The sequence below is a fragment of the Coptis chinensis genome, chromosome 4 (assembly GCF_015680905.1).
Source record: "Coptis chinensis isolate HL-2020 chromosome 4, ASM1568090v1, whole genome shotgun sequence".
In the NCBI taxonomy this organism is placed as follows: domain Eukaryota; kingdom Viridiplantae; phylum Streptophyta; class Magnoliopsida; order Ranunculales; family Ranunculaceae; genus Coptis; species Coptis chinensis.
This window is the reverse complement of record NC_141459.1, coordinates 81886130-81913723: the sequence shown is the minus strand read 5'-3', so window position 1 is coordinate 81913723 and position 27594 is coordinate 81886130. Positions and strand designations below refer to the sequence as shown.

General features: G+C 41.6%; 2 protein-coding genes and 1 pseudogene across 2 annotated transcripts; 1 reads left to right on the top strand and 2 right to left on the bottom strand.

The window, feature by feature from the left end:
• Positions 1 to 20: 20 nt before the first annotated feature.
• Positions 21 to 9750, bottom strand: LOC147505098 (uncharacterized). The gene is given in 27 exon segments (XM_086557676.1): positions 21 to 248; positions 1232 to 1337; positions 1704 to 2005; positions 2628 to 2687; positions 2780 to 2983; positions 3792 to 3945; positions 4034 to 4121; positions 4213 to 4237; positions 4239 to 4292; positions 4400 to 4481; positions 4572 to 4672; positions 4768 to 4836; positions 4926 to 4993; positions 5419 to 5492; positions 5612 to 5656; positions 5849 to 5910; positions 5990 to 6005; positions 6007 to 6092; positions 6262 to 6327; positions 6514 to 6615; positions 6998 to 7042; positions 7044 to 7085; positions 8005 to 8277; positions 8380 to 8517; positions 9055 to 9116; positions 9211 to 9676; positions 9679 to 9750. Coding segments are annotated over 27 exon segments (2916 nt in total). The 3' UTR covers positions 21 to 194.
• A 9121-nt stretch (positions 9751 to 18871) lies between these two features.
• Positions 18872 to 19291, bottom strand: LOC147505097 (uncharacterized). The gene has a single exon (XM_086605467.1). It carries the CDS (start codon positions 19289 to 19291, stop codon positions 18872 to 18874), a length of 420 nt encoding a protein of 139 aa, XP_086461593.1.
• Positions 19292 to 26763: 7472 nt separating this feature from the next.
• Positions 26764 to 27349, top strand: LOC147505096 (large ribosomal subunit protein eL30 pseudogene; annotated as a pseudogene).
• The last annotated feature ends 245 nt before the right edge of the window (positions 27350 to 27594 follow it).

The window sequence follows — 27594 nt, the reverse complement described above, 5'->3', positions numbered from 1 at the left end:
AAGCATTATAAGGACTAAGATTCGGAGTTAAGAATCCTTATTGATATACAGATAAATACACATGAAATTGCAGTCGGACTGCTGTATGAATGATTACAACATAAGAGTACACAAAAGGAAGAAGGAAATAAAAATCAAGGTAGAATGATATATGTAACAAGAAGTGTACTGCTCAATAAGAAAAATGCAAGTTCTCACAACAGCAAATCGCGAATTCGAACAGGCCTTTTCACCGCATTTGTGAAACCCTGCCATGAAAATATATGAGCAATAAAAGACAATTAAAAGCTATTTATTTACCGTTTGACAATCACACAAAAGTTTCCTGGGAACAAAGTTCGCAAATTCGGAAGGCATAAGTACCAGCATATAATAGCACTGTGCTAAAAATTCTACAAATCAAAGCCAACTAAAGACATGGTTTTCGGGCGTCTTTCAGAATCTGAAATCACCATAGCGTGGCATAGCAAGAGAGAACAACTACTGCTAGTTTACTAAGGAAATATCAAAATGAATTTACAGACCCATTGTATAGGATTGCCGATAAATAACTATTTCTCTGTATAAACCAAACTAGTCAAGTGATTGATGGTTTAGCCGGTAAGCTAGAGCCCTTCCGATACAGGCCACAGATAGACAAAGTCTGCATGACAATATTTTCCTCATTACACACTTGTATAGAGAGAAATCTTCCAAGGTCTTTTTTATTTTTATTTTTTTCATTTTGTGGAGGCTGGAATGACTTGCAACCCTTCATGTTTTTACGATCTCCACAGCTTATTGGGTCTTTATTTAAGACTAACAAGAGTCAGAGATCCAAGCCAACTGTCTAGCTATGGTTAGTTCATGTGTATTCGAAGTACCCGTCACCCCAATACAGTTATACATACAGACATACAGTGCAAAAAGAGACTCAAATTCTCCATATTCAGCTTCCATTTAATAGACCAGAGAAGATAATGTAGTATTAATAATTTAATACAAGTCTGATACACGCCACATCATGCATGACATCATGTATGAACTTCTATTTATCAATTCTTGTTTATGTTACCAAAACAAATAAGGCACTCAAGCCAAAGACTCTGTAACTGTTATATTCATGTCACAGCCAGGTAGTATACACTATACAAGTATTAAATCATTCATATGTAGTTTAGCAATATATACTTGCATAATTTGCATTGAAGTAGTAAAAGAGACTCAAAAACCATCTGTAAGTGATATATACCTCATTAAACTTAAATAGCAGAGGGCGAGAATCTCTCTCCAATGTTGCTCGGTTCTGCAAGGGCTGTAGAGGGTTTTGAGAATCTTTGCCGCTCATCTTTCTGAACCTGATAGAATGACAGGAAAGATCAGAAAGAACTTGTTTGCTTCAGTAAATCCGCATTCCAAAGACTACTGTCAAGGCAACTACCCACATAAGAAAACTTTCCACTCAAACATGACAAATTGTTCTTTCAAGTCAACCAGTTACGAATTTGATAACCAAAAGATACCCAAACAAATGCTCACACAGTCTCCAAAAGAAATGCAGTTGTCTTACAATTCAAAAAGAAAAAGAAAATAGAAATTATGGGATAAGAATGATAGTTCTGCATATTATGTAGAAATTTTGTACAGTGAGAGATATAGGCACAAACCATGGCCACAAAGAAACAGGAATTTTGAGAATGTAATCCAAAGAGCCAGATACTAACCTGTCTAAGAAATTGGAAGCTCCATTAGAAGGCTTCTTTGTGGCTCCAGGGGCTTTTACTTGGGAAACTCCTTCAGCACTTTTAATTACACCTGGCACTATCGAGTCTGTTGAGGCCTTGAGTTTTGATTCCCCTGGATCCAATTTATCTTTTGCCATTTCCAAATGATTCTCAGCATTTGTATCTACTGTAGTTCGTGCTTTGCCACTTCCTTGCGTTGGTAAAGCCTGGCAGACTGTGTTATCTCCAACACTCAAAGGTGTACATCTTCCATCGCTTTCACGAAGAAACTTCTTTTTAACCTATAGATCCACTCCCATCATTTAGATTCAAGACTGGATTTTGACTTCTCACTCTGGTAACATATCATTATCTGACTCAAGTATCATTATGACATATACTTCAGGAGTGTGGTGCCCAATAATCCAAGGTGCAGTGCACATTGCCTTTTTCAAGTAGCTTTGTTATGCCTATCCGCTAGGGGGCATTGGTACAGTTTATTCTAACCAAGGATCAAATTATGTAATATCATTACGGCATATAGATCTGGTGCCCAAAATACGATACACATTAAGCTATTTTGATTCGTCAAGTCATTTATATGTGATGAAGGCAAGGATGGTGATGATTCCGATATTTTGGTCTACTTTCGATCAAGGGGTCTGACACCTCGACTGCCTATTCTTCAGCATAAACCGTTAACTTTCAGTATAAAGTATCACCATACATGTTGACAAGTTTTTAATACCATCATCCGTCTGGGCATATCCTGACATTCAGGAGTAACTCTGACCACTTTGCTAATAATAAATAACTTATCTTCCACTGTGTGCCCATCCATACAATATAAGATTCATGAAAAGCTCAACTTGTTAAAGACATATCACGTATAAGTACTTTCAAGAAGAGAAATTTGATACACACCTCGTGCATCAAGACCTGCTTCATTGCAAAAGAGAGTACAGAATGTTCAGATTTATAGTCCTGTTTAACAGCAACCAGAAACAACTGTCAGTACAAGAACATAATGACAATAGACGCTTCTAAACTCTAAAATCCATAATCAGCAATGCAACCTTGAAGTTTATGAATTCATCAATGGGGGGGTCAAAAGTGAGAGTTGGTGCTTCTAAAGCTGCTTCATGCCTCAGGGTACCAGGTACAGGTACAGGTACAGGTACAGATTTTCTGTTCTTAAAAGTTATAGAATGCAAGTGCAGTGTATCAACTAACTGAGCTAGATCATCCTTCTCTCTCTCTGAGTGTAAATGCAGCGCTACCTGAGAAAATATGATAAAGCATTACACAAAATAAAGCTAGAAGCAATATCAATATATAACAACTGCATCTGCTATCTTAATACCATTATTACTACACTATACATAATTTCAAAGTTGTTATTTTTGTTATCATTATTACCACAATATCACGTCATATCTATGTTGGTTATAAGCAGAAGAAGTGTGTTCTCTCGAGGAAGCCTATCAATCTACCACATTTAATTTTGTTGTGCAGTGTGTTTTCGCTTCATATGCAGTAGACAAGGTAAGTCTGTAAGTCTTATGTGGTATTGACACGTTTATGTGTTTCCTGCAAGTGAAAGAAAATATACTTGTATAGTTGTATCTTAATCAGACGCCTCTTACACTGTCCCGTGATAAAAGTAAAATAGAAAAAACACTGTAGTTTTGCCTCTTTTTAACAGCTTGGACTTTAAAAGATACTGGCAGTTAACACTGCAATGCAGATTACTCATTTGATTATGAGGGATGTTAAAACATGGTATCAATTACCTATCCAAAAAAAATTGAAAACAAAAAGAAGACCCACAGCCCTTCTAATATGCATAATTGGACAGCCATACAACACTATGTAACAGCTCAGTGTAGCAGTATATGTGTTAGTTAACACGCAATTTTATTGGAAGCAGCAAAAAGACCTGAAAGCATCATCGATCCATCTTAAATACCTTTTTACAACTCTTTGATACGACAGTGAATCATTAATCTATTTCCATAAGATTTCTATGGTTAAAACAGTAGGTTTTCATAGTGTGAAGAACAAAATTAAAAGATACAATCAAGTTACCGGTCTTAGAGTTGGCGGTGACAGGATGTACAATAATGGAGAAAGGGAATCTTCTACAAAGGATTCAACAGACAGGTGCCTTGAGAGACATGGCGTGATTTTGGTGTGCCAACACCTTAGAAGGTCCTTCTTTTCCACACACAGTGTTCGGTATCTAGTAGTTTCAATCCAACATTAGACAAATCACTAACAAATAAATAAAAACGTCAAACTAAAATAGCTAATAGATAAAAGATAAGTACCTCTGAAAAGACTTTGGCCACTGAATATTTGGCTTCTCTATCTGTGCAATTAGACAGCGAATAGCTATTGCAGTAGAAGGTTGATAAGCTGGAAAACAACGGAGGTAAAGGAAATATTTGATTGATTAATCCACAAATTGAAAGTCAGAAAAGATAGATGGAAATGAGTGTTCACTTACCAAGAAGAGACATCTGTTGAGTTAAGCATGATGTACTGATGTATATAATCAGAAATACCAAGAATGTTTAAGCAGTCAACCTTCAAGTCACATAGCATGTGTCAATTCTCATGACTGACATAAACAAAGTAGCTCAAAGAATACCTATACAAGACACTATCTCTTATAGGGCAGTTTTTCAACTCACTGTCTTTTTCATCAACGGATCATGATACTGGAGTTGCAACATATTTTCGTGAATCCCGTCCATAGTCAATTCATGCTCTCCCCTGCAAACCGTACAAAGTTTTAACAGAAACAACCAATCAAGACAGAATGTTACTTGTGAAATGAGATAACTAGCAAAAAAAAATTCATACCGATTGGATACTAGGGAGTGCAGAAAGTCGAATTCACTGGACAGTGTACTGCCTCTATTCATGGATTTAGTTTCCCGTTTTGCTTTTTTCCTCTGAAAAATCTAGAAGCACATAAAAATTTTCAAAAATGAAAAAGTCGCATAAGTATACACATATGTGCACATACTCAACTTAGAGGACAGTTAAACTATAGTACCTCTTTCCAGACATCAAAAGCACTTCTTGACACATCCTTCCTGCCAATAACTTGAGAACCTATCTCCAACTGAGTAATGGTGAAACATTGTAAGGATCTAAGTGGTATAAGGCGATCAGATACATATCATAGAGAAGCAGTGAAACAGTAGAGCCTACCAGGTTGAGCTTTTGTTTTTTCTTGTTCAGAAATTGGAGAGTGTTCAAGCACGACCGTATATCACATTCTGGAGAAAGCAAAGATGGCTAGCTGACATGTGAGTGAAAACCAAAAGACAAGGAAACTGATTGCTCGACTAAAAAATTCTATATTGAGGATCAAAAGTAAAACAAAGTTGGGATAATTGGATAAAATAGCAGACAGAAAATGGGAGACATAAAGATGAAAAAGAAAATATGGTGAAAAGATGTATCTAATTTTCTGTGTAGTTTAGCAATAAAATTGGAAATATTCAGGTAGACAGTGGAACCCTTGAGGTCTACAACAGGGAAATAGTAATCACAAGCCTGGTTTTCACATATGGTCCTTTTTATCAGAACTTTATGCAATTTCATGGATTTCACCACAGTTGTTCTAATACAGGTCGGTTTAGTTACACCAAAGTAAAAGCTAAGACTCTGTTATAAATAAGTCATTTGAAATCCAACTCACCAGTGTACTCAGCCAATGCCGCAAGTGAAATAGAAGTTGTCTTGAACCCTTCCTTGTGACAGATGTACTTAAGCCTGACATAAGCATAAGAAAATAAAGTTGATCGCTACAAGTCGAGATGAAACCTATATTCTGTTCCGCAATTTAAAAAGTGATTGACTGATGAACAATTACAAATAACACACTCATTTACCTGCTCACCACGCGATTAACTGTTGGTTGCACAAATACATGTACCCTACCAAATCAAAACAAATATTGCAGATTATTAAGCTAAAAGGACTTTAAGGCGAAACAATAAGATGTGTAGTAACTAATAAATAGAACTGAAGAAAAATAATATTAGAAGTCCTTTTACAAGGCATAAAAGAAATTGAATCACAAAATTAGATTCATGACTACAATAGCCAATGAGTTCAGCAAGACTTACTTTGCTACCTGACGCAGTGGCCTCAAAGCAGGTGCATAAAGGTCATTGCAAATGCAGATCACCTTCACCAAAAAGATGGTTTTATCAACACATCAAACAGAAGAAAATAAAAAGACATATTTTGCAATTTGTGGAACTCACAGGTCTAGACAATGTACTTTTTCTTCTTCGATGAAACGATTCCTCGGTCTCCCTCTTGAGCATTATTATCTCCTTTTCCAGCTTCAGACTTCTTTTCAGCAACCTTAGTAAAATGAAAGAGTTGTGGATAATAATATAAGTAGATATTGATATTAAAAACATAATAACAATGAAAATACTACAATTACAAGAAAAGAAAAATACAAATAAACATTATTATTGTTTTTTTAAATCAAAATTAAACTGTTAGTTAAGAAATCCATACCACATACCATCTTTAGGATCACCTCCACCGCACCCTTCCCATCACCAAGAGCTCCATCGATTTCATCAATAACCTAAAGATAAGCCATCAGTTTAGCTTTTGACTAAGGAGTAAAACGAATAAGAATTGAAAAAGTTCGACTAAACTGTAGTTCTGCCTTAACTTTTATTCATTTTGTCAGTCCATTGAGCAAAAACAAACAAACAAACAAACAAACAAAACCTACTATGGGATGTTGAAAGTTGAAACAGAAACTTACCAAGCACTTAGGTTTTGCATCAGACATAATAGAGTTCATTTGCACAACATCAAGAATTTTTGCTTCAATGGTTGATGATGACCGATCATCACTAGCATTTATCTACAGATGACAAAACATTCCATAATTGTATCAAATGCCTGCAGGAAAAGCCCAGCATTCTAAACTAGACAATTCAGCATTGCAGCACATAAAATATGAAATGAGCTACATCTAAACTGAAAAAAGAAAATCCAACACGGATATTATTCTACCATGGAACTAAATCGCAAGATTCTAGGGAGAACTATATCTAACAGTACATGTCCATCAAGGGGTTATTACAGTAAGTGAGGGTTACTGACCTAGGCAATCATCAAACATATGGTTTTGTACTGTAAAATCTCAGACAACAGATCATTGATTTCCTCTTAATAGCGCATTCTGGAATCTAATATACTTCAAAACAAAAACTATTGGATACTGAGGAACCAGATGCTCAAACCTCTACAACTCGATAACCACAGTGCTTCCCAAGGCAACATGCTAAGTGTTGTGTCTTTCAAGCCCTGGGGACCACAAAGCAAGAGAACCTGCAAAACTGACATGCTTCAAGTTTATATTGTTTAAGACATAATAAAAGTAAAACAACCAAGAATCTTTCCTCCAAGATTTGCCTACTGTGTACATATCCTATGCAATTTAACCGCAGAAAACATTCTAAATAAAAATTTGGCATCTATGCACGATTTTAGTGCAATATGTCAATGATCAGAAGAAATGCAATTATCATTACTCAGTGAGACTCGGTCTACAAACCACAACCCTATTCGACCCATTCAGACTCGAATTTGGATTTAAATGGCTCATTTCAACTAGTACTAAATACATAAAATACATTCTGGAGGACTTTAAAATAATAAATGTTTCATATGAACAGTTCATTCGGATGATGATATCTAAATCCAGATCAGGTTTTGATACTGACCCAGGTTTGGAACAAAAATCTGAAATTTATATCCGACCCAGTCTGTAACTTATATCTACTTTAATGGTCCTAACTCCAAATCCAACAAAACAATAGGTATAAAGATAATTCTAGTATCAAGTCTGACCCATTTATCTCCTAAGTATACCTAATAGGGGTGAATCCAAAGGCCCTTAAAATACAAACATGTAAACTTACCGACATGTATAAAGATCCCAAACTACATTATGGGATGAATTTATCTAGGCTTGAACCATGACATTTCTCTTTGTTTCATTAATCGAGTGTGGTCTTTTTTCTCCACATAGTGCATTAGAGAGTGTTGAATAGTTACTTAGAAATAATGTTTGAATAATTGTGTTACATATTTACATCAAGGTTGTATTTAGGCTGGGTGCATCTAACACCCGCCACCGTATCTGACATTGTCACACTAGGGTTGTAATTACCAAATTCAAGTTATTTATAGACCTAAAAATTAACAAATTGACTGAAATGTGTATGAAAAAGTGGCCTAAGCAAACCTTATGATCTGGTGGACCAGCACCCTTTAGAGTTTTCTTCCATATTCCGTGATTGCTTTCAAAGTTGCTGCTCTCTCGAGCCAGATTGTTAGATACAGAAGCTTTATAAGGATATGGAAATCTTCTATTTTTGCTGGTAAAGCTCGTATCAGATAATTTTTTATGATGGGTAACCGTTGAATGTCGTCTCAGAGAAGACAAAACATCATCCTTCGTACTCCTAATGTCAGACCCAAATACTCCTGAATCCCATTGCTTCAACCACAAAAGAACCTAACAAGTAGAAGTTTGTTGGTGATTTACTATCAAAGCCTAAAAGAAAAGTATATGACACGTTCAAAGCTGAAGATCAACAAATGCTTAAGAGTTATACACCTCGCGATTTGTCTGTTCATCACTGAGGAGCTCTGTAAATGAATTTGGAGCATATTTCTCCACCCACAGCTTTTCACTGACACCTGGAGTTTCATGATGTGTCACTTCATTGGGAGATTCAGAGCTATCTTGCAAAGCCTTCAGGGGTATGGAAATAAAAAATTAGGAGAAGTTCCAACATTATGATGTCCTAACTACGAACTGAAAGATATAGTTTGTGAAACTTAAACTTTGACGAACTCGAAAAAACACATCTCGGTAATGATTACGATCACATATTATTCAAACCTTTAAAAGAATTACTCATATTGTTTAACATCCAAGAAGCCATGGATGATATTGATTGAGATTCTTTACATCAAGTTGTTGTTTGTTAATAACCGCACAAGTAAACTAACACAATTCTGGCTTTGAGTCATGCTTGTCAAAATTAGCTCTAGTCTTGATTGTCTTGTGCTATCATAATTGGTAGTTAGGTACTGACTACTGAGTTTGTTGCTATAGCCCTAGTTAACGTATATATATTGTGTCTCTTGAAAAAGGCTGAACCTAGGAGCTTCTATCCAAATTAAGCATTAAGTGTTACACCTAGCTCTCTACTAATTATATGGCCAACAACGTTCGTCATCATATGAACATGTCAATCACTGGTTTCTACATGTTACAGATCCATACCTTTGCAAGAGCTTCTTGGTCCATTTTGTCCATTAGAACACTGATAGGTTCTGATATAAGACCTGCAATATTACATAACAATGATCAAATTGTTTAAATTCTATCCGACCCCGCACTATAGCTGTTCATTAAAAATCTTTAAAACCGGCATCATACCATTAGCATAACCTTTGATATTCAACTTCTTGGCACTACTATCGTTCATCTCGACATTACTCGTCATCTTAGCATAAACTCGACTCCCATCTAGTCCAGTAATCGCCATACAATTCCCTTCAATCTCCGACACAAATCGCGATATAAACTTCTCCTCCTCTTCTTCAACAACTGAAGAATCATTCATCTCCACATTCTCCGGTGAAAAACGTAGCCACTCCTCATCTTCAGGTTCATTCACAGATGTTTCTACTCGATTTCTCTTGTCATTTATTACTTGTGCTGACGTGGAAGCAGTAGTGGAGTTATTGGTGTTTGACCAAAGTCTCTTTTTGTTGTTGATTTGGTTATGGAATGGTATTGGAGAAGGTTCTGGAAGTTTTAATAGGGGTTTTGGTTTTGGGGCTTGGGGTTGTTGGTAATCTTCTTCTTCTTCTTCGGGGTAGAATTGGAAATCTTCTTCTTTCTTTCGGGTAGAGCGTTGGATTCGAGCCATTCGAGTTCGTCTGGATTTGGGGTGTCGTCAAATTCCATGTCCATTTTTTAGGGTTGTTTTGTTTTTGAAAAATGAGAGGATGGAAATTGGGAATGGTGATTGTGGTTTTGGCGGGAATATTAGGCGGGAATTTGGATTATTCGTGTTGGGCTTCCGGCCCAGCCCATGGGACAGTAATAGATTTTCATACAAAAATGTTGTTTCCGTCCATGAAGAGTGCTGTCAAATGATTGTAAACGACTAAATTAAATGGCTTGTTTTATAAAATCCTAATAAAGTTGTTGTGTAAGTGAAAATGTATGGATGTTGAAAATTTTCGTAAATTCATAATTTGTCTTGTTGTACCTATAGAATTCGATAAAAGCATATACATACGAGATGAAATATTAAGGCTATGTCTTAATTACTTCTATCTAAATTCATTGGCAGATCCTGATCATGAGATCAACCAATTTTTTTTTATCATTGAAGAAACTTGCAAATCAATTAATTATATACTTTGCGCTTGTATTATAAAATTATACATGTCTATGATTGGAGAGCTAGATGTGCCAAGTTTTAATTAGCCACCCTTGATATATCGCATTAGATTCTCATCTTTATTTCCTTGATGGATGCTTCTTTGTAAAAAATCTCTCCCAATACACTTAGATGTTAGTCTTATTAGACGATAGACCATTATACCTAAATCGTGTTAGATAAAAAGCCAATATAAAATGAAGTAGCCAATGTGAAAGACAATAAGAATCAATATGAGAAATAGTGTGTGAATAGGAAGACTAAGAGGAGCAACTCTTTGTACATACATATACATGTGGGCAAGACATTGTATTACTCTACGATTTAAGTGCTTTCGGTATTGTTTATCTTCACTTGGTTAGCTTGAATGTTTGGGGAAAATAGAATATACAATATCGCAAAAAAACATTATGCCTTAGATCTAGCCCCGTTTAGCAAGTTTAAACACCACTAGCAAAATGCACGTGCCCTGCACGTGATGGTATTGACAGGTATTTGTATTTGAATATAATATCAGTGTCTACATTTTATTTTTAGAGTTATTGAAACTTTCTTTCACCAAAAACTTCATAATTTCTCCTCCAAAAATAACTTTGGATTTTCATCTGAGATGTACATTTGGTGTCGGAGAAATGACTGAAAAACCTAACCACTCTGCACTTCATAACAAATTAGCAACAAAAACAATTGATTAAAGTTCAAGTTGTAGAAAAAAGTTAATGCAGTATAATTAAAATCAATTTGCAAACCACAATAACTTAATTACACAATCATTACCAAAACAATTCCTCTAGGAGTTATACACTTTGAACTTTTCATACAAACATGAGATGGCCATTTGTTTTACAGATCTTTCCTATCTATTAAGAGAACATAAAATCTTCCAAATTTGGAAATCGGATGTACAAAAAATGTTGACATTGTTTTAGGAGATGCAGTCATTTATGAGCTCTCCATATGACCCTGAACAGGGCTACCAAGCAAGCACAAAGTCATGGGTGAAGAAAATTAATGTTAATCATAAAATGAAAGAACACATAGCTATCGTCATCAACAAACTCTAGGTTTGGATAATCAAGCATCATTCCTGAGTCTTAAGCTTTGACCAAGCATCATTCTCATCTGATCATTTACCTTTATAGAAACTTTCTTTCACCAAAAACTCCATAATTTATCCTCCAAAAGAACTTTGGATTTTCATCCGAGATATACTTTTGGTGTCGGAGAAATGACTTTATTTGCTTAGCTGCACTGATTCGTCTCCAATAAGATTGAAAGTTTAAATGTGATGAAACTATAAGGTAAAAATTAATTAATGTGATTGAATTAGTTAGAAAAAATAATACATTTCATCATGAAAATGACGCAAACCTCCTAGCTGTCTCTGCACCCCTACTTATAGTAGTAATAACAATTGGGAGAAGATTGGTTCTCAGGTTAGGACAAAGCCATAGGTAATGACATCCCCTTCAACTAAAACCATAACATTTGCTAAACAAATACGGTAAAAATAATATACATAATGGAAGAACTAAACCTCAAAATTTGATGAAGTCAAACATTTAAATAAACTTGTTGAACACTTCAACTACCTGGCTGAATGATAAATACAGTTTCCAAAAATTGCATCCTAAAAGTTATACACTTGACGAAAAGAAGTTTGAGCTGTACAACCGTCAAATATTCATAGTAACTATCTATAACCCATTTCCTAGAAGGGATGTTCTTTTACCTATCCTGGACCATTAAAGGCAACACCTGGGAGCGAGCTGCCTAGGCAACGCCTAAGCAATTTTTTTCAGCCTACCACCAAAAGCCTTATAGGTATGATTCAGGAAGAAGGACCTTCTTATAGACTGGTTCTTAATGTCGCTAAAACTGAGATATTTTGGTCATCACTGGATCCACGTCGCTCCACTCCTGGTCTCTTTCCTTCAGATTTGGCCCATCCTCTGCAGCTCAGCAGGGAGTCAAGTTGCTTGGAGGTGCGGTCAGCACTGATTCATCATTTGTCATGGGCCTTGCTCGCAAGCATGTTGAAAAGGTTGTGATTTTGATGGACCGTTTAGCTATATTGGAAGATCCACAGTGTGAGTTAGCTCTCTTACGTGCTTGTGCTGGGCTCTCTAAGTTGGTCTTTGTGATTCGTACTTGTCCATCATCCTTTTTTAGAGAGGCAGCTAAGACTTTTGATCGGCACCTCCGCAGTGTTCTCCAGGGTATTGTGGTTTCTGATGGTCCTAACTTCGGTGATTTGCAGTGGCGTTTATCGACACTCCCATTACGTCTGGGTGGGTTAGGTGTTTATTGTGCCACCGATGTCTCTACTTTTGCGTTTGTGGCCTCCCATTGTCAGACTTCTGAGCTTCAGAACTACATTCTTAGGAGTTGTGGGCCAGTGCCTTTGGATGAGATTCTTGATGTTGCTAACAGTGCATTGAGTCTTTGTCTACCCGATTTTGACCTCAGTTCTATGGCTGTGAATGCTACCGTCCCCTCAAAACCACAAAATTTTTTGGTGGGAGCATTCTATGGTAAGATTGTTGCTGGTCTTGAGAGGGAGTTTGTGTTATTTGCTCGTCAGAAAGTAGTCATTGGATGCTTGCAGTCAGAACACGCAAAGGATTTTCTCCTTGTTATTCCAATGGAGAGACTTGGACAGCGTATGTCGCCGGTAGAGCATCGTTATATTCTCCGGTACTGTCTCATGATTCCTTTGTACTCTGATGGTGGTCTATGCCCTGTTTGCAAAAAGAGTAAACTAGATGCTTTCGGGGACCATGCAGCACATTGTAGACATTTTCCAGGTTTCAAATACCGACATGATCATGTCAGAGATATTTTATGTGATGCATTTTGGAGGGTTGGGGTACAAGTGAATTTCTCACTGATCTGAATGAGGGAAGATCTACAGTTCGGCCTGCGGATGTATTGATATACAGTTGGTCTGAGGGGAGACATGCATGTGTTGATGTAACTGGCGCCTCTCCGTTGGTAGGGCTTGGGAATAGAGTCTTTGAGGTGGGAGAAGCAGCTAAGAGAGCAGCGACAAGGAAGATGGAGAAACATGAGGAAGCTTGCACGGCTAACAAGCATTGTTTCATTCCGTTTAGTTTCGACACTTTCGGTTTCTTGGAACAACAGTCTGTTGAGCTTCTCAAGAGACTTCAGAAAGTTATGGTATGACAGCTGGTTCTAACGAGTTTGTTTTTAGAAAAATATGATTTGCTATTCAGAAAGGACTTGCGACGCAGCTTGTTACACGCTTGTCCTAATTATTTGTAAAATTCCTCATCAGTATCAATAAAATTTCAACTTAAAAAATAAAAATAAAAAATACCGTCTCATGATTCCTTTGTACTCTGATGGTGGTCTATGCCCTGTTTGCAAAAATAGTAGACTAGATGCTTTCGGGGACCATGCAGCACATTGTAGATATTTTTCAGGTTTCAAATACCGACATGATCATGTCAGAGATATTTTATGTGATGCATTTTGGAAGGCTGGGGTACAAGTGAATTTTCTCACTGATCCGAATGAGGGAAGATATATAGTTCGGCCTGCGGATGTATTGATATACAGTTGGTCTGAGGGGAGACATGCATGTGTTGATGTAACTGGCGCCTCTTCATTGGTAGGGCTTGGGAATAGAGTCTTTGAGGTGGGAGAAGCAGCTAAGAGAGCAGCGACAGGGAAAATGGAGAAGCATGAGGAAGCTTGCACGGCTAACAAGCATTGTTTCATTCCGTTTAGTTTCGACACTTTCGGTTTTGGAACAACAATCACGTTGAGCTTCTCAAGAGACTTCGAAAGTTATGGACGATAACGTTATGACGGTAGTTCTAATGAGTTTGTTTTAGAAGAATAGGATTTGCTATTCAAAAGGACTTCTTGGGCGCACTTGTTACACGTTTGTCATAATTATTTGTAAAATTCCTCATCAGTATCAATAAAATTTTCACTTAAAAAAAAATAAAAAAATAAAAAAATACCGTCTCGTGATTCCTCCTTTGTACTCTAATGGTGGTCTATGCCCTGTTTGCAAAAAGAGTAGACTAGATGCTTTCGGGGACCATGCAGCACATTGTAGACATTTTTCAGGTTTCAAATACCGACATGATCATGCCAGAGATATTTTATGTGATGCATTTTAAAGGGCCGGGGTACAAGTGAAGAAGGAGGCTCCTGTGAATTTTCTCACTGATCCGAATAATGAAAGATCTACACTTCGGCCTGCGGATGTATTGATATACAGTTGGTCTGAGGGGAGACATACATGTGTTGATGTAACTGGAGCCTCTCCGTAGGTAGGGCTTGGGAATGGAGTCTTTGAGGTGGGAGAAGCAGCTAAGAGAGCAGCGACAGGGAATATAGAGAAGCATGAGGAAGCTTGCTGTAACTACAAGAATTACCCCCCTATGGAATTACTAGTCTTCTCCTTACTCTTCTCTCCGTCCCTCTTCTTTTTATCTCTCTTTGTCTTTATACATCTTTTTCCCTCAACCGCTCCCTCTCGTTCGTTCATTCATCTTGATCCTCTGTCTCTCAGCTTGCCACCTGTCCCACGCCGTATACCGCAGTTCTCGGTGGTTAGGGTTCCGCGGCTCCTATCTGTTGCACCCAGTCGTCCCTTCCTTACTCTCCCACTGCCCACTCACCACCCCGGCCATATACCCGCAATTCTCGGCGGGTATCGTGCCGCGTCTTAGATCCGCTGCACTCGGTCTTCTCTCCACTATTCTGTATTCGGACCATTCGCCACCCATGGTGTCACACGTCATGAATTTGACCCCTACAGATGCCCTCTCTCGGTCCCATTGATGGTCCGCGGACCACCTATGGGGCCGGTGAACTCACGCCTCAAAGCCAGGTTTATCTCCATTATTTTACGATGATCCGCCGCTAACCCGACACGCTCCATCATTAATGTCGCGTGAAACGGGGCGAGAGATCGCCCGTCTGAATCGACATCCCGATTCTCGAGGCCCACGTCCCCATTTCCCATGGTTCCTATCTCTCGTAATTACGCCTTTTGCCCCCTGTCTTTTCAAATCCGCCCAAACCCTTCATTTTCCTCAACCCCATAAACACCCATTCCTCCTCGTTCATTTTTCATTTCATTTTCCTCTTCCTCACCGCTTCGGCTTCTTCCCCTGTTCCTCCTTCTCAAGGTTCACTCTGCTCGTTTCCGTTCGTCTCTGTTTTGGTCCCTCCACCCTTTGGGCATCTCGGGTTTGTCTTCCTCCTTCTCACTCCACCGTTTCTTTGCTTTACTCCGATTTCAATCTTTATTCGCGCTTTCTTTCTCTCTCGACTTGTGTTCTTCCCCATTCTTCCCTCGTCCCTCTTAGTGTCCATCGCGACATGTCGGGATCGACTTCGGCGGATTCCTCGCCACCGTGATCCGACGGATCCGTCTCTTCTCCATCTAGGTCTAGCCACTCTACCGCGGACATGTCGGACTCTCTGAAGTCTCACTCTCCCAGCCCTGCCGCTGTACCCTCTACCTCTGGGAGGAAGGCTTCTCTTCCTCCCCCTCCATCATACTACCGCCGCCCTAATTTAGAAGCTGTTAAAACTGCCTATGACATCCCTGCTGATGTGTTTTTAGAGCACGTGACTGGCGTTACCCATTTTCCCCACTTGGTAGGACCGCGGCGAGGATGTTTGGTCGCTGACCGTTGGCGGATAAGCGGCGGCTTGCGTTTCCCTCTAACTCTTCTTGATATCGAGGTATGCAACCATTTTAATATCCCGCCTTGTCAAGGCATAGGTAATTTTTGGCGAGTGATGTATGCCGCTAACCATTACAACAAAACCCACACCCCTAAAATCCAACTCCGCGACATGGTGGCTCATTTTTATTTGAAAAAGAGCACCAAATTCGGAAGCGTAGGGTACCACTCCTTTTGTACACGTCCGCGGAAGAAGTCTTTTGTTCTCCGCCTTACAACCTCAGACAAGGTGTGGCACCATTACCCTTTGTATGTGTCTGGGAGTTTTATTTCCGCGGACCTCCCTTCAGAAGTTTCTCTAAGGCATCTCAATTTCCTTACAAGTGGTAAGTAAAACACTCTGGTCCCTTGATCTCTCGCGTATCCTTCTTTCTTACGTGTTTTCTTTTTGTGGCTCAGGTTGGAAACCAGACTCTCGTTCTCAGTTTTACGCCGGCATCTTCTCTACAATTTTCCAAGACCTCCGGACTCTAGGGAGTAATCAGTGTGAGGTTCTCGGCATAGACCCCGACAAAGGCAACCCTCTTTTGCTTGACCCCTCCCTTAAAGATATAGGGAAATACCAAGGTCCCCTCTACCGCTTGCCGCCACCCAAAGAGCGCAAACCCAAATCCTCCCCTTCTGCCAAAAGAAAGCGCCCAACTCACCGATCCTTTGGCTATACAACCAAGATCTCCCACTCCAGGCGCGGCCCAAGAGCGCCGCTCTCAATCCGCCTCCGACCCCTACAAATACCGCCCCCTCTTCCTACTCTGCGTTAGCGGATTGGGAAGACGAACTTACCCAACCCTCTTCAACTACTGCTGGCGCGGACATGGCATCTAACAAGCTCAAACTCTAGGATAGCGACTCCGAGGGTGATGAGCCCACTGAAGCCGCGGCCCAGAGCCCTCCTGCCAAGAAAACCCGGACGGCTCCTCCGTCTCCCTCAGAGCCACCAACCCAAATTCCGCGGCCTCCAGTTGCCTCTCGTCGCCCTGGAAAAGAGCAGTCCTTGGCCGACCCTCCCTCCTCCGGCGCTATTGAGTTATGGCACCCGCGATTTAAGGCTCGCGATCGCGATGTAAATATCCGCGACTCCGCCCTTGACAATCCTGCGGTCGCTACCTCTTTGTTTTTCAGCTCTCATCTCCCCCGCGACCAAGCATACGGTGACTCCGGCTCCTTTTCCTCTCACCGAACATCAATTTATACTGGCTGGGAAAAGGTATTCACTCAAATTCCTTTTTTTTTTTTTTTTCCTAACGAATACCTCCTCAGCTGAGCCTGGATATCGGCTATGTGGTGCGGGGGCTGACTAATACCTTGGACTCTCTTGAAGTCGCGAAACAAGAGATCAATGGTCCCAACGGGTGGAAAGCCAAGCATGCCCAGTTGGAGAAGGACCGCGATGCTCTACGGATCGTTGCCCTGAAGGCCCAAAAAGCTCTCCAACAGGCAGAGGACAAAGCACTGCGACTTCGTCGGGGGGTCACCCCCAGATGGATAGCCAAAGGGAGCAGGAGAAACTTGCTACTCGGGCGCGGTGGACAAAGCCGTAAAAAGAGGGCGGCCGATCGATTCGAGGCTTGGCCGAAGAAAAAATTGCTCGTGAATTGAAGAGCCAACTCGAAGAACTTGCTTGCCGCCCGTCGTTCGCTGCCTGTTCAACCTGTAGCCCGGTCGGGGGCCGGCCGATACACAAGCTTCACCCTCGATCGTCGACCACGAGGTCGCGGCGACGGTGCTTTTTGTCTTTGGTACTTCAGTAGCGGTCACCTCCCCCATTGATGTTGATGCAGATTCGATCCCTGCGGAGGAAGGGGCCGAGGCTTCTTCCCAGCAGGAGGTGGCTGAAGGGCCGCAGTAGCTTGTTTTGAAATGTATTTGGTACCTCTGTGATTCTGATGTTCACTCTTTAACAATATGTAATTTGCCTGTTTTTCTGGGTATGCCCAGCAGGTATTTAATTAAATGTGTGTGTCTTTTGTTAGCCTTTCCCTTTATATTGTGAAATCATTTTTCTTGATTCTCGTGCACCCATCTGCTTTTATTTACTCTCTTCCCAAAAGTGGGATCTCTTCCTTGGTGTTTATGTTACCTCTTTGCACACACCTTTTAGTTGGTCGCGTGAAGCTGTTAGGCGCCCAATTTAGCCCAGATTGATTTGGACTTAAAGTCCGGTGAAGGGCTCTTCCCGGTGTCCTTGTTAGGTGTGAGGCTTTGTTGGGGGCAACTCAATTTACCCCAGCATTGATTTGGACTTATAGTCCACGGGCGGCTCTTCCCCCGCTGTCCTTTGTTCGGCTGTGGAGCCCTGGTGGGGCCTTTCAATTTGCCCCCAGTTTGATTTGGACTTATAGTCCGCGACGGCTCTTCCCCCGGTCCTTGTTCGGCTTTGGAAACTGGTGGGGGCGCACTCAATTTGCCCAGTTTGATTTGGCCTTATAGTCCGCGACGGGCTCTTCCCCCCCATCCTTTGTTCGGGTCAAAGCCCGTTAGGCAGCACAATTTGCCCCCTCAGTTTGATTTGGACTTATAGTCCCGCGCGAAGGGCTCTTCCCCCCCGTCTTTGTTCGGCCGGTGAAGCTGTTAGGCAGCTCAATTTGCCCCCGCTTTGATTTGGACTTATAGTCTGCGAAGGGCTCTTCCCCCGCTCTTTGTTTGGCTTTGAAACTGTTGGGGCAACTCAATTTGCCCCAGTTTGATTTGACTTATAGTCCGCGAAGGGCTCTTCCCCCTGTCCTTGTTCGGGTTGTGAAGCCTGTTGGGGCACTCAATTTGCCCCCATGTTGTTGTTCTTCATCCCCACCCTCCTTCTATTCAATGAACTACAATAAACAAAAGACAAAATTCATGTTCTCTCACACAGCATTATTCATTAGCATTTCTATCTTTACTCCGCTAACAAGAAAAATAGAAACAAAGCTAACTAGAAACTGCCTCCGCCATGGAATTTTTTCAACATTCTGATATTCCATGGTTTCTCTATCATTTCCCCTGCTGAAGTCTTTAGCTTGTAAGTTCCCGAAGTGCCCTTCTCTGACACGGCATAGGGTCCCTCCCAGTTGGGACCCAACTTACCATCATTCTCTTTCTTAGTGGCCGGTGTAACGCGCCGCAGTACCAAATCCCCCACTTGGAAAGTCCGCGGCTTCACTCGCTTGTCATATTGTCTCTGCAGCCTTCGGTGATATTCCTCCAGCCGTATGCGTGCTATTTCTCTCTTTTCTTCTATGAGATTCAAGTCGGTGGCTAAAATCCTCTCATTTATTCCCAATTCCACAGCTTTGGTTCTTGTCGTTTTTTCTATCATTTCCACTGGGATGACCGCTTCTACTCCATATGCCATGGCGAACGGTGATTCCTTAGTAGACGTCCAGCGGTGTGGTGCGATAAGCCCATAATACGTGATTCAACTCGTCCGCCCACGCACCTTTACGATCCTCCAATTTTTTCTTTAAGTTATCTATTATAATTTTGTTCGACGCCTCGGCTTGACCATTCCCCTCAGGATTGTAGGGAGCTGAGAACCCCTGCTTCACCCTAAATGCCTGAAGAAACTCTCGCACTTTTCCTCCAGTGAATTGAGTTCCATTATCCGCGATAATGGTATGGGGAAGCCCCGAACCTGCAGATGATATTTTCCCATAAGAATTTCTTTACATTCTCTTCTTTAACATGTTGCAGAGCCACACCCTCTACCCATTTGGTAAAATAATCCGTAGCCGCCAGCATAAACCTCCTTTTTCCGCTTGCTATTGGCAGAGGCCCAACAATATCCAGCCCCCACATGGAGAATGGCCAAGGGCTGAACACATTGTGCAAGGGCTCGGCTGGAGCATGTATGAGCGGTGCAAACCTCTGGCACTTCTCGCATTTCTTGGCATACTCGTGGTGTCTCTCTTCATATGAGGCCAAAAATACCCTGATATCAACACTGGGTAGTTGTTAAGCCATGGAATGACTCCCGCAATCACCTTCATGAACCTCTGCAAAACCTCCTCTGGCGCTGCCGCCTGCCCTTTACATCTTAGTAATGGTCCGCTGAAATTCCTCCCGTATAGGTCACCCTCAAGCAATGTGTACCTCGACTCTGTTGTTCCATTCTTCGTCTCTCCCCCGCTTATTCTCTATCTCCACTCCCCTCGAAAAAGCCTTTATCGGTTCCATCCACCCCCATCCCACTCGGCGGCAGTGAGCCAAACTCCACCTCATCGATGTACTTGGCTTGCTCAACACTCTAACTTCAATAGATCGACCCTCCGATCCGGGTAGCACCGCCGCTACATACGCCAGAGCATCGGCATGTCTATTCTCTCTGCGGCCTAGGTGGGTAAACTTTATTTTGTCGAACTTGCTTGCCGCCCTTTGGCCAGAAGACTTCCGGTATCTCGCCATTCGAGGGCATCGAGCTGCGAACCCTCCATTCACCTGACAAACTACCAAATTGGAATCTGAGAACACAGATAACTCATTCACCCCCAGATCTTTGGCCAAGTCTAATCCCGCTATCACAGCCTCATATTCAGATTCGTTATTTGAAGCCGCAAACCCCAGTTTCATTGACAGCTCCAGGCGATTGTTCTCAGGAGTTACTAGCACGACCCCAATCCCATTTCCTGTATCTGTAGCAGAACCATCCGTGAAAACTCTCCACCCATTGCGCATATCCCAAGGATCTAAAGGATCATGGGTGACCTCCCCCTCAGATTCCATTACCATTTCCTCTCCCCAAGTGAGATCCTCTGCTGGGAAATCGGCCAGAAACTCCGCCATGGCTTGCGCTTTTCAGCCGTCCCGATGCGCATGCGTAATCTCATAAGAACTTAGTAATATCGCCCACTTCAAAGATCCTACCTGACTTCTCGCCTTCAACGCCTGTTTGAGATCGAGGCGGTTCGTTACTTACCACCACCACGAATCGCGGCAGTAAGGCTTCAACTTAAGGGTTGAAAATATCAAAGCCAAAGCATACTTCTCCTAATCCTCTTCCGGGTCTCCGCGATCAAAGTAGGGTTTTACTTTTGAAAGTAAACCGGCTTTTCTATCTTGTCGACCACCCTCACTAGCACGGAACTTATTGCATACTCGCTAACTCCCGGATATAAATGCAACTTCTCGCCCGGGTCGTGGATAATAACAACGGTGCCTTCCTAAGTAATCTTTCAACTCTTGAAGGCTCCTTCACACTCAGCGTCCAATGGAAATCGAGTTTTCCTCGCCAGACGATATAGAGGGCGACATTTGTCCGAAGATTTGCAAATGAATCATTAAGTGCAGCGACCCTACCCGCCAATCTTTGGACTTCCTTCACATTATCGCGGAGACGACATCTCAATCGGCCGACCGAATCCTATTCGGATTCGCCTCTATTCCGTGGTGGTGACTATGTATCCCGAAACTTTCCCCGGTTACCCCAAGGTGCATTTCGGGATTGAGTTTCAAATTATGCTTGCGCGCCTTATGCCAAAAGTCTCATGGATACCTTCTAAGTGTTCCTCCTCCGACATACTTTTTCCCACCATGTCGTCAATGTATATCTCGATCCCTTTCGAATCTTGCCTTGAACATCTTTTTCCCCAACCAAAGAAGGTTGCACCGCATTTTTCAAGCCGAAGGGCATCCGGGTGTAACAAGAGGGTGCCACCCTCTACCACGAAGGTGGTTTTCTCTTCCGCCCATACATTGCGACTGATTGTATCCCATCGACGCATCCATGAAGGAAAACACCTTATATCCCGCCGTTCTATCCACTAGCTCATCCACCCGAGGCATGGGGTAACAATCTTTTAAGGCATTCCTTATTTACATTTGTGAAGTCCACACACATTCTAACCTTTACCGTTCTTTTTGGCATCGCGACCACATTCGGCGACCACTCAGAAACTCTACCTCCCTTATGATCCCCCTCCCCTTCAAACCACCCTCCTCGCGGATACCTTCTGCATATTTGGTTCTTATGCTCCTCATCTTTTGTCTTACTGGTTTAGCATCTTTATTCATATGCAAGTGATGACAGGCATATTCAGGGTCTAAACCAGTGATATCCTCGATTACCCATGCAAATACATCAGTATTGTCCATAAAAAACTGCACCAGCTTGCGTTTCCATTATTCCGGCAAGTCGGCTCCCACCGAGGTAAACTTTTCTTCATCTCCCACCCCAAGGTTCACTACTTCCACCTCATCCAAAGTTTTCGGTCCCAGCGGAGGCTTGTACACCCCTATCTCCGCTGCCTCCTGTAACTGCTATGCTGATCCTATTTCATGTGACGGCTCCTCCCCTTTGGTACCGCGGACCATATTTTTTACTGTAACCTGATAGATGTTCTGTGCTGCCACTTGATCCCCCCTTATTTCATACGTTCCCCCATTAGCTGGGAAGCGGACCACCTGGTAAAATGTCGATGGGATGGCCTTCATTTCGTGGATCCATTTTCTCCATAGGATGGCATTATACTGGGAGCTGGAATCCACCACCATAAATCTGGTGAACACTGTCGTAGGGCCGGTTGTAACTGGTAACATCAATTCCCCCATAGGCTCTGTCATGCTACCATTGAACCCATACAGATTGGTTTAAGGAGCTTTCAACTGCTCCCTACTGATATTCATTTCCTCCATGGCCCCTTTAAAAACAACAAATCCATCAACTTCCGCGAGTCTATCAACACTCTCTTTTTACGGATAATTACCCATCGCTATAGTAATCACCAACGATCCTCATGCGGGAAGTCACCGATTCCAAGTCTTTTAGGGTGAACATTATGCCTTCCTCACCCTTCGCGATTCCCCCACTAACCAATGGTATCTTGACGACCCTCGCTCACCGGCCAGACTTCATCCCTTCTCACCTTTTCTCTATGTGCATTTCTCCCTAGGGTTTCTCCACTAAATATGACATTGATGGTACCTAGAATTTAACCGAGCGGTGCACTCTCTCGCTTGGCGAACCTCTCGCGACAAACTCCCCGAAGCATCCCCTTTTCAATCATTCTCTCCACTAACCACTTCAAAGCATAACATTCATTCGTGGCATGATTCCCGATCCGATGATATGCACGTAATGGCTTCCCTTCTATTGCCACCGGTGTGCTCATGGACCCTCAAAGTCTTGTTGCCCTTAATCACCGCAAAATTTCCTCTAAGTCTCGGTAAAGCGGTGTCTGTTCGATTTCTCGGTATGGCTTCCTCTCCCTGATATCCTTTCGCCGCTGATATCCCGGCCCTATCCGCCCTCCGCTATCCCCTCTATACCCTCCTTTCTCTCTTTCATCCATTCTGCTTTTTTTCCTTCCGATCGTCTTCGATTGACAAACCGCGACCGCTTTCCCGCTTCTTTTTGTTCCTTTATGCGTCCTCTGCATTATATCTTCGTGGCGTATGTATTTTTCCACCTTGGGATATAAAGCATGCAACGGCGTGATTTCAATTTTGAAACCGACTCATGAACCCCCGTTTCCCGCCAAAACCGTGTTGGAAGGCTATTACCGCGGTATGTTCTTCCAAATTTTCAACTCTCAATGTCTCCTCCTTAAACCTGCACAAAACTCTCTCAATGATTCAGCAGACCTTTGTTTTATGTTGAACAAAGCCGCGATATCAACCACCCTTCTTTTCTGGTGTATGAAGTGGTCAACAAACGCTAGCTCGGTTCTTCAAACCTTTTGATGCTCAGCGGCGCCAACCGATAATACCAATCCGAGGCTCCCCCTTTTAAACTTGCGGGGAACATCATGCAGCGAAGCCCATCATACTTACTCTCCTGCCACAACGGCATCTGCTGCCGGAAATGGTGCAAATGATCCGCCGGGTCTCCCTTCCCATCATACCTCTCAAACCCGGGTTGGGAGAACCTCTTAGGCACCTCCTCGATTCCATATCGAATCCGCCCGGTGGATTTTTGTTGAGGCTTGCAACCTCCTTCTGCGTAGCACTCTGGTTTGCTTTTTTCTGCTGCGCGGGTTATCTCCCTATCCTTCTCAATCATAGCCTGTACTACCTCCAACGTGACACCCACCGTTGGTTCTGCGTCCGGTGGTGGGTACTCCTTATTTTTCCCCTTCCACTTCGCTGCTCCGATGCTTACTCCGCTCTGTTTCCCCATGTGTACTCTCTCTCTCTTTTCTCAACTCGTCATTCTCATTTCGAGGCTCCTTACTATCTTCTCCGAGAAGTCGGTAGCGTCCGCCGCCACGTCAGATATTTCTTCCTCTCCTGCTCTTTCCTCCTCCCCTACCCTTTCCACCTCGGTGCTCTTTGTTTCCTCCACCATTTCTCTAATCGTGGCTTTCTTATGTCTCCCTACTCCTCTTTTCACTACAGTAGCCATTTTAGTTTTCGGGTCCCCACAGACGGCGCCAAAATGTAACTACAAGAATTACCCCCCTATGGAATTACTAGTATTCTCCTTACTCTTCTCTCCGTCCCTCTTCTTTTTCTCTCTCTTTGTCTTTATACATCCTTTTCCCTCAACCGCTCCCTCTCGTTCGTTCATTCATCTTGATCCTCGTCTCCGACTTGCCACTCCCGCCCCACGCCAGATACCGCAGTTCTCGGTGGTTAGGGTTCCGCGGCTCCTATCTGCTGCACCCAGTCGTCCCTTCCTTACTCTCCCACTGCCCACTCACCACCCCGGCCATATACCCGCAATTCTCGGCGGGTATCGTGCCGCGTCTTAGATCCGCTGCACTCGGTTTTCTCTCCACTATTCTGTATTCGGACCATTCGCCACCCATGGTGTCACACGTCATGAATTTGACCCCTACACTTGCACGGCTAACCAGCATTGTTTCATTCCGTTTAGTTTCGACACTTTCGGTTTCTTAGAACAACAGTCTGTTGAGCTTCTCAAGAGACTTCAGAAAGTTATGGACAGTAACGTTATGACAGCTGGTTCTAACGAGTTTGTTTTTAGAATAATAGGATTTGTTATTCATAAATGACTTGTCGCGCAACTTGTTGCACGCTTGTCCTAATTATTTGTAAAAATCCTCATCAGTATCCATAAAATTTCCACTTAAAAAAAAAAACAAAAACAAAAACAAAAAAATAAAAGAAAAATAAAAAAACATGTTTTGTTTTCATTTTTCTTCTAAGAGCAAGTCCAATGAGGAGCTATATGGGCTGCTAAAGGCAAATATAACACCCCAACCACAAAAATGTCATTCCAATGGGGATGCTAAAAGAGTCTTAAATTTGGAAGGAGTCAAAAACCCAGCCAAAGTTAAGACCTTCGTTAACAGCTGCTATAATAAGTTCGGGAGACGGACGACATAGTTTATGCCGTCAGTGTGTTAAATTTCGACAAACGGCATAAACTGTGTCATCCGTCCAAAAAAATTTCAAAAAATAGTGGACGGGCGGTAGAAACTATGCCGTCCGTATCATTTAGCCCTTCAAAACAGACAGCGCGATTGGATTGGTTTTTTGATTTTGGAGAGCCAAATTTGGCTGGGCAAGCTAAAAAGCCTATGTGGCACTTATGTAACACTTTTAGCAGCCCAATTTAACAACTCTCATTAGACTTGCTCTAACATATTACTTAACCACAGTATCTCATCTTTGCGGTATGTAGTAGTAAAAAAGGCAAGAAAAGAGTTCTTTGCCAAAAGCCTCTTTCGAGGTTTCCAGCACATCTCCACTCGATGAGTTAGATCTTTATCTTTAGAAATTACAAGTTTAAAGTACATTCTATGCAATCTTTCTTGTGGAATCTATGAATGTGTTCATGGTTCTATATAAAAGTATGGGATTATTTAGTTGTAGGTCCTCTAATAATAGGGGTATTTGTGTTGGATCTAAAAATTTTAATTTATTAGCTTTAGGTCCCCCTACCATTAGTTGACCGCGTTGGCAATCATTGATGTAGATTGCCATATTTACCCCTCATACTTTTTGCACGTACCCACATAAAAATAAAAGAAATTGGTTAAATTTAGCTGGACACGTGTAACAATCCTAGATATCTAATCTAACGGCCCTAGTGTGAACTAGCAAAAAATGCAGGAAAATGTACTTCCAATTTCATATTTTCCCACACTTTTATCTCTCTTGAAATTAGGGGTGTAAAAAAAGCCCTCAAACCCTCAGCCTGCTTGGTCCGGCCCATGGGCTGAAAAAGTCCTCAAATTTAAGTCATCATGCAATTTGAGGGCTAGGCCCAGCCCTCACATTTTGAGGGGAGGGTACTAAATGTGAAAGCATGAGAGCGGCTCTCAGCCCGACCCTCAAAGGCCCGCATTAAGGCCCTCACAACTTTTATATGTAATTTTATTTATATTTTGTTAAAAAGTACGTAATTGTATAAATTAAATAGCAAAATGAAAAATATGTTTGACATAAATTAGTGTTTTGTGTCGGCTCCTCTAATGTTACATGAAAAATCTAGTTCAAAATAACAAATTGTTCTCTTGTCAGGATATGAACCAGGGTCACTTCACCATCACCATATATAAACAAGAATAAAATATAAATCAGAGTTATGTGATATGATATTTGGTATATGGTAATGAAGTTCTTAATTAACTTCAACTAATCAAACACAAGTTATTTTATAACCTACAACACCACATCATATTTTTGGTCTCATATACATTTCTTATTGATTCATGTAATACATCGGCACATCAAACCTAAAAACGAAACTTTTAAATTTTATTATCTTATAAATTTTAGCTAAATTATTAATTAACTATATTAACCAAAGTCAAGGTTGAGAAAACCTATTATTTAAACGTGATAATTAATTTATCGCGTATCAATTTAGCAAAATTATACTATAAATAAAAAGTTTAAGAAAGTAATTAAACCTGGCCTTCTAGCCCGACCCTCAATTCTCTAAAAAGAGGGTTGAGGTGAGGGTTAGGATTTCACAATTTTAGCTTTGGCCCTCATAGGCCCGCCCCTCATTACATGAGAGGGTTGGGCCAGCACAGTCCTCAAGTCATACAGGATTTATGGTTTGAGGCCCGACCCGTTTTACACCCCCACTCGTAATTTCACTCTCAGTTTCATTTGACTTTGTGTTTTATTTGACGTTTTGTGTCTGCTGCTGCTTGGTTGAAGTGGGTAGCTATGGTGGCCGCTAAGAAGACAAAGAAGACTCATGAGACCATTAACAGCTCTGGTTATGAAGAGTGGAAACTAAGTATACCCTTCGGTATAAAATTGTTCTCAAATCTCTTAGAAGCTCCAAGGGGAAGTTCATATAGCTAATAAGTGCCCTCCACTTCGGAAATCTAAGATTGAGTATTATGTAAAGTTGGCTAAAGTTGGGGTTCATCACTTCAGTGGAAACAATGTGAATCTCAGAACTGCCTATGGGAAACACTATCGAGTGTGCTGTCTCAGTATCATCGACCCAGGTGATTCTGATATCATTAAAACCCTTCCGGGTGATCAGTGAAGATAAGAGACAATTAGATCAACTCCTTGTTTTGATTTCCTTTCATCATAGCAGTTTATTTCAGTAGGGGGTTTACTGAGTATGTGACCAAACCTTCAGCGTATCAGCCCAAGACGTTGGGGTACATATCGTATGTGTGGCCTGCGGTTGCATTCAGGATCTAAGAAAACAGTACGTTCTCCATTCGCACTACCTCCCCCTCCAAGAAATTTGACTGAGACCTGTGCGGTGGGTCTTCAAGTCCA

Bases quoted from the DNA above. Each gene is read 5' to 3' on its own strand.
- LOC147505097 (XM_086605467.1), bottom strand. From the start codon at position 19,291: ATGGCATATGGAGTAGAAGCGGTCATCCCAGTGGAAATGATAGAAAAA.